Genomic DNA, 12,830 nt, shown 5'->3' on the forward strand with positions numbered 1-12,830 from the left:
GAGCACAACCATGAATATTGATTTAGGTTATCTGTACAATATTTAAAGTTTTTATCTGAACAGGTCTAGTTTGGTCTTATTTAATATCAGACGACAAAAAGAAAAGTGCAGATCTGATTCCAACTCACACTTTTATTGTTAAGAAGAACACGGTTGTGTAAACATCAGTACTTTCTCTTTGATATATTCGATCAAAATAATTTTCACTTTAGGATTTCATCTTTTAACACTGACCAAAATATAACAAAGTCAAAGCAAAGCCTCACCATATCATACAGTATGTGCAAAATCTAATCAAATTAAAGAAATGATACAACTTTAAAGACTTCAGAGTAAATAATTTTAAGAAAACTTCTTTAAAAAAAAAACACAACAGTCCCTGAAGGAATGTGATTTTTACTACCCAGTAAATTGACTCCAAAATGCTGGGTGTCCCTTTTAATCCCCCCACCAAACATAAAACATAGATGCCCCCCAAAAAAGTCACCACAGGCAGATCCAAAATGCTGATCAAGACCTCACTAACTGAAGCTCATGCAGCAATGCAGCAACATGCACTGTGCTCTTTTACATGAATGGTGTTATTAGTGTTCTCCCTGACCTGTTCCCTATGAGTCAAGCCCTAGTCTAAGCTTCAAACTCAAATCTAAAGACAAACACCGCTTTAGTGATGCTGGTCTTTACAGAGCATCCAGTCCCGCAGCTTCCCAGAAGGAAGATCCACTACATCACAATTCCTCCGAGGCATTCGAAGCCAGTAAAATATGTTTCCCCCTATTAATCTGCCAGTGTGCATTTCCACCGCTCCAAAATGTCCACGTAGCGCTCGATAAATTTCAGAGCGCACGCTATATTAGACTCCGCTGAAAGCCAGCACTTTAATTGCCAGGTCACACTTTGTAATAGCCGAAGACATCCACTTACAGAGTCTAACAAGAAAATTTGAAATGCATCGGCTGTACAGTCATTCGGTGACAAGCTCTGAAGCGCTTCAATTTCCTGTTTTGGATTAAAGTGTGGAACAGCAGCAGCGGCGGCAGCAACTGCAGCAGCGGACGGAGATGCTGCAGAGCCCTCCCAGTCCGGGGGGGCTGCGCTGTGACCATTAAATTACAGCAGGAGCGCCAGGCGCTCACATCAGGTTGTGTTCTCTCAGGTTTAATTGCATGATGTAGTGCTTCACGTCCCTGAAAACAATTTGGATGTTCTCTGTGTCCGTGGCGCACGTGAAGTGGGGGTAGATCGTTTTCTCATCATTCACATTGAGACTGAGGAACATGTCCAGGATGAACTTTTGTCCAGCCTCAGCATCCTGCTGGGGACCTGAGAGAGGGGTCCAGCACGACATTTGTTTAGTATACATTTGTAGAGCAAAACTGTTCATTTCACTTGAGTTAACTTATTATGAAATAGATGTAAGGCGACAATTGCAGGTGCATTAGAATAATTTCAGGGTGCTCCCTGGTAAAGATGTGTCTAAAAAGCCTTAAACTAATCTTACTGAATAGTAGAGAAATCTAATCTTTAACTTTTTTTAAAAATCATTTGTATTTTTGTCCATCCCTCCTTGCACAGCCTCTCTTGCTCGTACCTGGGATGAGTGTTTACTGAAAAGTCTGTCTGCACTCTTTTTCTGTTTTTGTTGTTTTTTTTTTATTGGTAAAAGGCAACATATTTTTTTTATATAAAAACTCCCACCATTTCAAAGAGTTCATGATGCCACATGCACCACATGGGCATGAGGTGGTTTTTTTCAGAATCTTATGTTTTCAAGCCACCCACCTGGAGCGATGCTGCCAGTGTTATATGACTATTTTTATTACTTATAGTACACCCAATTATAATTATGTTAGAAAGTCATTAGAATTGCAATTATGATTAAAATAATCATATAATTAGGATAACATATTACAATTATATTTGATTTTAGCTCAATATATAAAGCTCAAAATTAGCCTCATTGTTCCAAGTTAAAATCCAACCCACGGATTCCCAACTCCACAGTTTACGTTTGTTACAGTAGGATAGACTTTCAACATATTCCCAAATGATCATTTATTTTTTGGTGTCACTAAGGTGGCTGTTTTCTAACTATGTGTGTTAGGCTTTCTTCTTGTGTGCACTGTACCAATCTTCTCATATTAAGCATGATATCAACTTTGTTTAGTACATGTGTATAAAACAGATCAGAATACACCTTAAAATTAGATTTATTTTATAGCTATTTCCAGCACCAGTGATTGTAATAAAAAAATAATCTTCCTTCATTTGAAATATCCCCCCGCCCACACATAAATGTACTTAAATGAAAGCAATAAAGTGAAACATTGTGGTATTATGAGGCCTTTTACACATGTGAAGGGGGCGAGTAGGTGTTACCCTTACCCTTAAACTCTGGGAAGTAGTCCACCAAATGTGAATACATGATTTTTTCCTTCAACAGATCCATCTTGTTCAGAAACAGAATGATCGAGGAGTCGCTGAACCATTCATATTTTATGATTGTCTCGAACAAAGCCATGCTCTCCTCCATCCGATTCTGTGGGAAGCACATGAGCAAGAGTGACAATATTAGGTGTGAGCAAATTCAGCTGGCTGCCAGATTCATCACAGAAAACAGTTTTCCACAGAGCAGAGTGACTAAAGGGCTCCCCCTGCAGGTCAACCTTATGCACAGCCACAGAGGAACATTGAGAGGAGGTTTTTGAGCGTGACCAAAGAGAAATAGAAAGAGAGAGAGAGAGAGAGAGAGAGAGGGTGGAGAAGGGAGAGAGGCATCAAGCTGGTGTTGGACTTGAGAAATCTGGGTCATCATTTCCACCTAACACGTTTGGCTTTAAACAAAGGGAACAATCTCCCTTTGTGTCCCTTAAAAGGATTTTTTTTTATCATCCCAAAGTGAGCCTCTTTCACATCCCCCATGCACACAAATAATAAGACACTGTGTGAAAGAAAAAAGTTTTATCTTGTAGGCAGCGGCAGCAGCAGCAGCAGAAGCCTGCCTCTCACCTCATGGCTGGACTCGGCGAGGACCTGATCGTATTCACTGAGCGCCACCAGGAACATGATGGACGTGACTTTCTCAAAGCAGTGGATCCACTTTCTCCTTTCAGAACGCTGGCCACCCACATCCACCATCCTGAGGGGAAAGGTTAAAATCCATAAAGAAAAACACAGATTAACAGTTCAAAAGAAGACATCATGATGCTATCACACAGATTGCATGTTAGGGAGATGATAAAATAAATGCTTGGGAGGAGAACTAGGGGTGTGGTCAAAAAAGCGCTGAGCAGGAATGAGCGTCTTGCTGCAAAGTCAACTCCCTCGAGTGCCAATTAGATCTGCAGCAGAGCTTAAGGACAAGAACAATGAAGCTATTTGGCCCCATTGGCAAAAACTACGTATGAAGAAGTCGAGGTGAAGTTTTAAAACAATGAACCAGCTGCCAAGCATGGTGGTAGCAGCGTCAGGTTTTGACACTCACACCGCTAGTGGCGTTGTTGTGTCGCAAAAATAAATGAGGTGTGTAATGACCACAAATTAGCCGAACTACATGTACATTCTTCAACTTCGCCTATTCTCAGCAATAAGATTGGTGAAATAGGAAAACAGGGATTTCCGAACACGCGACTTTTCCTTTATTCTCTTTATTTGGGCACCATAATGTAACATAATATAATGTTGTTCGTTTCTTTATTGTGCTGTGTTTTTATCATGTAAAGCGCAATCATTAAAACTGGCCCCAGAATGAATAAAACACACCAGCATTATTCATCTAATGAATTCTTCCCGACTTCACATTTAGACTTCAACTCTATTAAAAATGTTTAGACTATGCTGAAAAGCCAGGAGCATGCCAGGAAACCAATTTATGTAAGCTCTACTATTTCTGATGAGTGGTACAAATATCCGCACAAAAAGTGGATGGTTTTTCTGCAGCTCGCTATAAGACGTTTATCCAAATGTTACCAGGAGTGCATCTGCACATTTAGCGTGTTTGCTGATTTCAAACATGAACACGAATAACAAATCAAATGTAAACTGAGCTTCTATGTTTCCTAAAATATTTCCTACTATTCGTAATAACCCACAACTATCCACATCCACTAACTGATGGAGTGCGTGTGAACAGCAGTATTTTCCATGCAAATACAGAGACGTCAAAGTTTCATTTATCATGTAACCATTACATGAGGGCTTTAAAACATCTTCACTGCTACTGTGCAATGAGACCCATGTTCTGTTTGGTCGTCGTATTCAAAGCAGTAATCAGGTATTTCCTGCAGTCTGACTAATTGGAAATCATGCAAATATGACAACAGGAAAAGCGTAAGCAATCACTTCTAATGCATCAACAATGTGCCTCGCATTTTCAGTGTTTTTTTTTTTTATATAATGCATTCCCAGACAAAGACTAGTACTTCGCCAAGCACCCACTGTATTAACTTTTGTCACTGTGTGGTAGCAACCTCTATTCCTCCCTGGCATAATAAGACAAGACTAAGCTACCTGTTTTACGTCAGTTAAGACTACCAAAATTGTTTCAATGCTGGAATAATGAAAGATAGAACATTGTATTACTTTCTTTAAAGGTAGACGTTTTCCCAAACAAAGATGAGAATGCCTCTAAAGAATTTCGGAAAAGTCTGGATAATGAACTCGTGCCTGAAACAATGCAGAGAAAATGTACCCAGTCAAAGACAGAGCTGCAATGATTAGTGGATCACAGCCATGAAAAAAATTTGTCAACCCGCTGTGTAGAAGGAGGATTATATAGAATGCTAGTTTACAGGGAATGGTGGAGCCAGTGCTGTCTCCTTTGTCTGCCAGTTGGCTGTTATGTGAAGCCAAAGTGAATGCAGGCTGCACAAACAGAGCTGCTTTTCAATATTAGAGCTGCTGCAGGGAATGAGTTTAAAAAATTCAAGCACCAGAGCCGTGTGTCAACTCTGGACAGGTAAGTGTCACTGAGTAAAAAGATGTGGTCCTTCGCTGTTTTGTGTGTAAGTTTGGATGTCAAATCCCCCTATTAACCCACACCACAGTACACCAATACAGAACAGATCAATCATCTGCAGCCAAGAATACTGTTTTAGAGTAGAGTTTTTTTTGTGGGAATGCTTGGATGAAGAAAAAAGAGAGAAAAATAAAATAACTGAGCAAAGAGTCAGGGAGCACTGATCTGTAGAACGACACTTCCAGTGTGGTCTGTGTAAAATATGAATTCATTCAACAGACCTGCATTTTTGAGTAAGAGTGAAATGGCTGTTGCCCATACAACTTTCCCCGAATTTCTAGCACGTTAAGTTTAGTTGCCATGTTGCCGAGCAACAAAGAAACAAAATACACAACATTGTTCATCAGTCCCGATTGTTGATCTCTGTTGGTCTGTTCCCCAAATGTGATTTTTCTTCTTTACGTCAACAAACTTCATCCACCATTTGAACCAACTGTTTATATTTATTTGAAATTATATAACTAGTGACACCTAAAATATGTGACAAAAATAACAAAAATAAATGAACTATTTACTTTTTTGGATTCCCAACAAATATTCCAATAAAACTTTTTTTTTTTTTTATCAATAATTGCTTCAGCAAATCAGATGTTCTATCTGTGATATTGCAGCAGCAAGAGAACCAGAGAAGCATGAACAAAAATAATAAAACTCACCTGAACACCACATTCTCCAGGTCAAAGGGATACTCTATTATTCCTGTTGTAGGCACTCTGACCCTTAGGATATCTTGCTGGGTTGGCAGATAAGCAGAATCAGCAATTCGAGCCAAGTCACTGAGATAGCTGAAGGCAATGGGAGATATTGCAGTTTAAAAAAATTTGAATTGAATTATTTATTGAAAACTGAATTTTCAGTATCTACTTCTAAGATATTTGGTAAAAACTAAAAAAGGAATTATTATCAGACTATGTTTTTTTTTTTTTCTGAGAACACTGAAGAATTAAGCACAGTAAACTATTTGACAACGTTTAAGGAGTTATTAGTCTGTTTACACTCACTATTTAGCCGAGTCTGAGAGCTGGTATTCCCTCCGCCGAGTGTAGCATTCCTGAATTCCCGGATCATTCCACAGGCTCTCCAAGGCCTCCACGTATGGGTTTGTTAACGTTTTCACACTTTCCACATCAACACCATTGACCAAGTCGGCATTATCCTGAACCACAGAATGTAAAATCAGTTTGATTTACAAAGCTCATATTGTAAAATACAACTTTGCAACAAGAACGCCATCATTACAGACTGAGAACAAATAATTTTTTTTTCCATTTCACAAATTCTTCTTCCTGAGCTGCAGATCTCTGCTTTAGATTCCTCCACAACTTTATCCCTGACTTGTCTGCTCTGTCCCTTGATCTCATAATGCTGTTTGGTCAGATATGTTCTACAACAAACCTCTGAGACCTCTGTAAAAAATTTGATTAATAATGAGATTAAATTTCACACAATCGTACTCTACTTAATTATATTAATTTACTGACTCAGTAAATTCTGAGGGGAATTGATTGGACCAAATTTTATTTGTGGATGTCTCAGAGTTAACAGGATGAAAATAAAAAGTCTCATTTCTCAGATTTCATCTGTAAATAAAATAATTTATCAATTTTGCTTCTGCTTCAAAATGATCTAGACCACTATACTCTCCTACCACATTAAATCTTATTAAAATACACTGCAGCTTGTGGCTTAATCTATAACTTTGTTTACTTGTACTTTCAAAATGACAATATTTACTAAGCTGCTTTACAAGCCAGAAACATATTGAAACATATTGAAATATACTTATTTAGAAATAAATATTTGTCACCTATATATACTTAAGACCGAGTGCTAAATAACAACCAGAACAATAAAAAAGGAAATGTTATTTTTAAACAATGTGATTTTTGAGTCTAAAATGGAAGACAAGCAGCGACACAGTGGAACAACTTTTAGCTTGTCAGAACCTTTCTGAACATTTAACAATAATGTGAAGTCAGTGCAGCACCTTTAGCTTTCACATTAAGCCTGAAAGTTGGTTCTTCCACTTCCTGTTTGAAGTTCTTCAGCTGCAGACCTTCAGAGTAAGCTTTCACCAATAATCTACTTAGGGTTAGAGCGGCACGGTGATCTATTATGGCGAACTATTACAGTCTGTTTACATTCAGGCATGCCTGTTTACGACTACATCTCCATCAGGAAACATTTCCAGCTGCCTCGACGTGTAATGTGTCATGACAAACATTTTATCCATGATTCATAGAGCGGTGGATTTGAACCGGTCCTTCTAGTAGTGTTCCTGCCACAAGCCGCTAATCTGAGCAAAATGCCATTGTTAGGTAATGCATCTTAGTCCACTGTAAATAAACTGAACAAGCTGATTAAACCATCATTAACTTTCATTAAACAAAAACCATTACAGAGCTGTTGATTGGGTCCTTTCTCTGCCTACACTGCAGTTAATTAAGTTATTTGTAAGAATTTGCGGGAGAATATCGCTGCTTTGCCGTTTATTTAAATATTGATGTGTTATGCTTGATATATCGTGCACAGTTTACGTTATTAACACTGGCATTTGGTGTTTTACATCCTCCGATACTCCAAAACGTTCAGCCTCAAATTTAAACAAAAGCAAGCTGGCAAGTATGAAGAATTTCCAGCCAAAGTGACAGCTGCTGCGTGCAGATTTTATCAGCACTCATTAAATGTAGCTCCAGGAGCCGTTTTAAAAACATTGTCTCAATGATTTTTATCATGTTTCCTGCTGGTTTGTAATGAACCAGCCTAAATGAAGGGCTTCCTTCCTACTACAAGCTTGATGAGAAAACAAGTTAAAAAAGGCTGAAGGTGGAAGCTCCCAGCTGAGAGCCGGGTAGTCCCGCCATAATGATTCGGATGCTGTGCAACGTTTTCCTGCTGGTATCATATTTCCCAAAACGGTGCAACTGGAAAACTTTTTTAGTTTTGGTCCAAACTACCTCTTTTACAACATATTATAATTACCGTGTGTCATATTTCTGCCATTTCTCGCTGGAGAACTACTTTTCCTTTACTGCTGACAGATTCAAAACAATTCTGAAAGCCAGTCACGTTTTTTTGTGCCTTGCAATGCGCATTTTTCCATGCTACAACCATCAACCACAGTGTTATTCAAATGGGTTTTAAGAGAGACAAAGACAAAGTAGTGCATATGTGTGAAGTGGAAACAAAGATCTATCTTTAACCTTTTAAGCAATACAAATCTGACAAAACTTTAACCAGATCTCAGCCAATGCCTTGTAAAACACCTGCTGGTACAATTACAGATGTGAATATGTTTGATGTATGTTTATAACAACATTGCACATCCAGAAACTAAACATTTTGTGTGGGTTTTCTTTGCAAAAGACCTCAAGCTCTGTCAGATTGAAAGACAAGTGTCTCTGAACACTAAGTTTTGCCACAGATTTTCAACTGGAGCTACGTCTGGACTTTGACTGCACCACTGTAAGACACAAATATGCTTCCATTAATAGTCCCAGAAATCACTGCTATTTTAAATATCCAAAATACATAAACATGCCATAAATAAACAAAAAGTAAACATAAGTGAGTGCAATCTACGCCACATTTTAAGTATTTCTTTTTTGAAAATGTATTTACTTCACAATTTGTGTTGCTCTATCACATGGAATCACAATCAAATACCTAAAAGATTGTGGTTGTGCTGTAGCAAAATGCAAAACCACAGTGTGTGGATACCTCTGCAAGACGCTGTACATCAGATGATAAATGGATCATGTAATCAATACTACAGCCCTACTAGTCTCCCTTTGACAGCTTCCTGTATGAAGATTCCTCAGTTGCAGAGTGTATCCATTGCAAAGTACAGTTAAACATTCAACCCCTTACCTAATCTTCAGCTTTATCGGAAAAAAGAATAAATTAAGGCAACGACATCAGAACCAGAGACTCAAATAAACAAACGTAGATCATAAAACATGTCGCTCTCTCTCCTTCTCTACTAGATAGAGTGCTTGAGTCTCTATAGCTAATAGAAGCAAAATAAATGTTGAGCAGGCTGCTAAAGTGGAGTGGAAACTGCTGCACATCTTCTGCACCAAACAGATAAAAAAGAAGTTGGACAGCAGCATGCGTTCAGTCAGACATTTGTTCGACAGCACAAAAAACAAAGAGCAGTACAGGAGGTTGTCCCTCCTGCAATAGTTTGAATGCCCAATTAATGTCTCTCCTAGCAATTCTGTTTTTAAGTTGAATTCACTCCAATTTGACTGTGGTTGCGATTAAGCTTACTTATTTTCCACCATCATCACATTTAAACTGATATGTTATTCCTGGGTTACAAATTCATCCTCGGTCCTCTGAGCTGACACAGATCTCCATCCCCTTACAAGTCAAAAGCTGACTCAGACTCAACGCCTTGCGTCTGCCTCTCGTCCCGACCTGAAACTCGCGCTGTTTTTAACTGTTGTATACTTCTGTGAGCCAGCAAATTTAGGAGACTAATGTACTCCTGTCATCGGCGTGACAGGTGCAAATGCCTGTGGGATTAATAGGGAACTGTCTGCCCTTAGCAGGCCTGCCGTGTTCCACCATGCGTTCATCTGAGAGACAGCCTGCTCTGCAAGCAGACAAAATTCGCTGGCAGCAACATTGCAAGTCTAAACATTGTTGAAAATTACCAGAAGTGCTTTTCCGGGGTGTGCTGCAGACTGTAATACGCCTTTTGCATGCTCTGTAAGCAAACCTTGCGAATAACTCTCTGAAGCGGTGTGGAGTACACCCTCTTTTCTCACTTTGTCTGACTGAAGCGACAATGAAACGGAGAAGGAAAAAAGAAAGGAAGAAAAAGCTGTCAGGCCTACCTGGTTGTGCATATACTTGTAAGAGATCTGTAATGTGCTCATGGCTTGGATCATGGTCTGCATTGCTGTGAATATGTTCTCATAAATCAGTCCGGTGAAGCCTCTCCTGTCCTCCTCAGAGTATCCACGGCCGTGGATGATCCTCATCTGTTTGATGAAAGTGCTCTTCCCACTTTCACCAGTTCCTGGCCACCAACAGAAGCAACGGAAACGAGATCATCTCATTTTAAAACTTGGGAGATTTTCGCACACTTGTAAGAAGGAAGCAGAAGACATCTTAAAACCATAATGCCGCCTGTGGTCTTTACTTTACGAAAACAAGAAGTTTTGCCTCTAAACAGCAATGAAACTGTTTCTCTACACAGATACATTTTGGTTGTATTTGTTTCTCCAGCATTACTTCCTTTGTTTGTTAATACTATGGGGGTATTGCCGACATCATTGTGAAATCTTGAAGAAGCAGCACTTTGTATTTGTAGCTGACGAGTCCAAATTTACAGATCACACTTATGACCAGCACATAAATTGTCAAAGTCAAACTGTAATGTAGATGACATCTAATCAAGGCGAGACTTCCTCAAAATCATGCAATTGAATTTGAAGTAACAGGAACAGATCCTGCATGAGTCAGTCTTTGCAAAATGACTTTCAGCATGTTCCCAGCATTGCTGATTTCATTTCTTGGAAAGATTATAGCTGCCAAAGACTGAATAAGATGTCTGAAACATTCCTCAGGGAGTATTATGTTGACATGATAGCGTCTCACAGCTGGTCCAGATTTGTCAGCTGCACAACCATAACGCGAATGTCCTGTTCCAACACTATCACAGCGATGTTTTTATTGGATTTAGATTTAGTGACTGCGATGGCCTTTTTGTAACAGTATGAGATGCTCTGAGCTTTGTAACACGGTGTGTTATACTGCTGCAAGTAGCCCCCAACAAACAGGTAAACTCTAAGTAAGCAAGTAAATGTTATTTATATGGCAGTTTCTAAATATAAAAACCACTAAGTGCTTCACAAAGAGCGCATAAATACTGTTGTGATGTTTAAACGATACTCCGATGGTACAGAGGTGCCTAAAATGTTCAGAGAAAACATCCCCCACACCACTACACCAGTCTAAACCCTGGTTACAGGCCGGATGGATCCACTGCTCTCATGCTTGCCCCATATTCTGACACTAAACCCGAAATTGAGATGAAATCAAACGCTCTACCAGTCTGATATTGTCCAGTTTTAGTCAGCCTGTGTGAATTGTTGCTTCAGTTTCCTGTTCTTAACTGACAATGATGGCGTACCGGTACAGCCTCCTCAGCCCAGCTGTTACAAGGTTTAGAGATGGTATGTGTTCCCTGGATCTAATGAGTCGCTATTTGAACCACTTCTGTGCCTATAGAACTGCTCTGACGTGTGAAATCAGCAAGATATCTTAGTCCACATAACTGTTGTTTGATAGATATTTTCTCTTTTATGAATCATAAGAACACGAGAGATATTTTGTACGTGAAGCCCGCAAAGTAGCAGTTTCTGAAACACGTTCAAAGTCAACTAAATCCCTTTTCTTCAGGACTCTTAAGTGCAGTTTGAACTTTGTCAAGTCTTCTTCACCTCATCTAGATTTATCAGAGCACTGAGCTGTTTACTCCTTAATTTTCCATTAACAAGCAATCATAAAAGTGGTTGGTATATGATTGGGTATTTTTTGTTTTCCACCTTGGAACAGCCTCAGACTTTACATTGCGTTTGATGTAACAGAACCTAAAAACTGCACAGTAAAATTTTAAACCAGTTTTCCTTCAGCAGTCAATGTTTACCATCAGTATTTGATTGAATATTGTGAAACATGGAACAGTTTATTTGCTCATTTTAAAGTGAATATGTAAGAATCAAGTGATAATTTCTTGCTTCTGTACTTTTGCTGCACTCCCTTTTATACAAATTAATAGCGAATGAGCACTTTGAGGTTTGGTGCAATTTACATGATTCAACCGTGAGATAGATGAACACTGCGTGCAAATCGCACGGTTGTCGTTGCATGAGGATTACCTATGAAATACAAATGTCAAAACCCTGAGTTATCTCGTATAAATTTTGAATAAAAAGGTATGTTTTTACCATAAGTCAGTAAGCCTAGTTAAGCTTTGAGCTGGGGAAAAAACTGGCGAATATCTCTCCCAACTCCTAATCATATGTTAATAGCCAGAGGTTATTAGACCGCGGTTTTCGTCCCTCACCCAGCAGTAGGAGCTTAAACTCGCGTTGGGAATCCTTCTTGTCCTTGCGGAGCTGCTTCTCAATCTCAGCGTTGATCCTCCGAGCTTCTTTGGCCTCTGGACTGAGGCAGCAGGTCCCCATGGAGCTCAGCGTCATTGCTCCAGGACAACGCTTCACCTTACATGGCAGACATGCACAGCAAAAGTGAGGAACGGAGAGCCCCGCGCACCTTTAAATCTGCATTATTTTAGACTGCCGAATGTCTCATTTGAGCAACTTCAAAACATTCTTATTCTGACCTGGAAGCAAGAGCAAGGCAATTTGAGGAAGTGCGAGTACAACTGTTAAGTTCCTCTCTAGTGAAGAGGAAACATAGTTTGTGTAACAACTTTTGCGTAGCGAGTCTTTACAAACCCTATAGCAGAGCTCCGGGCGTGGCGGGCTTACTATGCTGGTTTCTCCCTCTCCTCTTCAAAACGTTTTGAAAGATTAAGAAAAATAGATTGTGGAATTTAGAAAATAGTAATAATATCCGCCTGTCTCGGTTTCTCAATTTTCTGTAGCTGCTGTTATTCTGTGCGTTCAGTTCCCGACCTGCTGGTATCTTGGATGAAACCCAACTAACTAAACCATGTGACAGAGGGCTGTGCTGTGATGGGAAACCGTGTGGGCTTTCAATATTACATTATAGGAGAACACATTTCCGGTGCTAGCCAGATAGCAACGGATGCACTTAACAGAGCAACAGGCAG

General features: G+C 39.4%; 1 protein-coding gene across 4 annotated transcripts; it reads right to left on the minus strand.

Annotated features, from left to right (window-relative positions):
* Positions 1-112: 112 nt before the first annotated feature.
* On the minus strand, positions 113-12,741 carry LOC122846825 (guanine nucleotide-binding protein G(q) subunit alpha-like). Of its 4 annotated transcripts, XM_044144028.1 has the most exons (9): positions 12,526-12,717; positions 12,378-12,434; positions 12,099-12,255; positions 9,862-10,046; positions 6,019-6,173; positions 5,674-5,802; positions 3,010-3,139; positions 2,386-2,539; positions 113-1,323 (listed from the first exon to the last, which is right to left on the minus strand). In XM_044144028.1, exons 3-9 carry the CDS (start codon positions 12,232-12,234, stop codon positions 1,133-1,135), a joined length of 1,080 nt encoding a protein of 359 aa, XP_043999963.1. In that variant the 5' UTR covers positions 12,235-12,255; positions 12,378-12,434; positions 12,526-12,717; the 3' UTR covers positions 113-1,132. The 4 variants fall into 4 exon arrangements, with proteins under 4 accessions (XP_043999963.1, XP_043999959.1, XP_043999962.1 ...); XM_044144024.1 differs by having other exon boundaries at positions 12,378-12,741; XM_044144027.1 differs by lacking the exon at positions 12,378-12,434 and having other exon boundaries at positions 12,493-12,718.
* Positions 12,742-12,830: the final 89 nt, after the last annotated feature.

This window comes from Gambusia affinis, linkage group LG17, assembly GCF_019740435.1.
Source record: "Gambusia affinis linkage group LG17, SWU_Gaff_1.0, whole genome shotgun sequence".
Classification (NCBI taxonomy): Eukaryota; Metazoa; Chordata; class Actinopteri; order Cyprinodontiformes; family Poeciliidae; genus Gambusia; species Gambusia affinis.

What these genes read in the sequence shown, in the direction of transcription:
- LOC122846825 (XM_044144024.1), bottom strand. Translation starts at nt 12,234, where the DNA reads ATGACGCTGAGCTCCATGGGGACCTGCTGCCTCAGTCCAGAGGCCAAA. An exon ending in GTTTAAGCTCCTACTGCTGG is followed by an intron (nt 10,047 to 12,098) that starts GTGAGGGACGAA and finishes GTTGGTGGCCAG; the next exon opens with GAACTGGTGAAAGTGGGAAG. An exon ending in CTGGAGAATGTGGTGTTCAG is followed by an intron (nt 3,140 to 5,673) that starts GTGAGTTTTATT and finishes CTTTCCCCTCAG; the next exon opens with GATGGTGGATGTGGGTGGCC.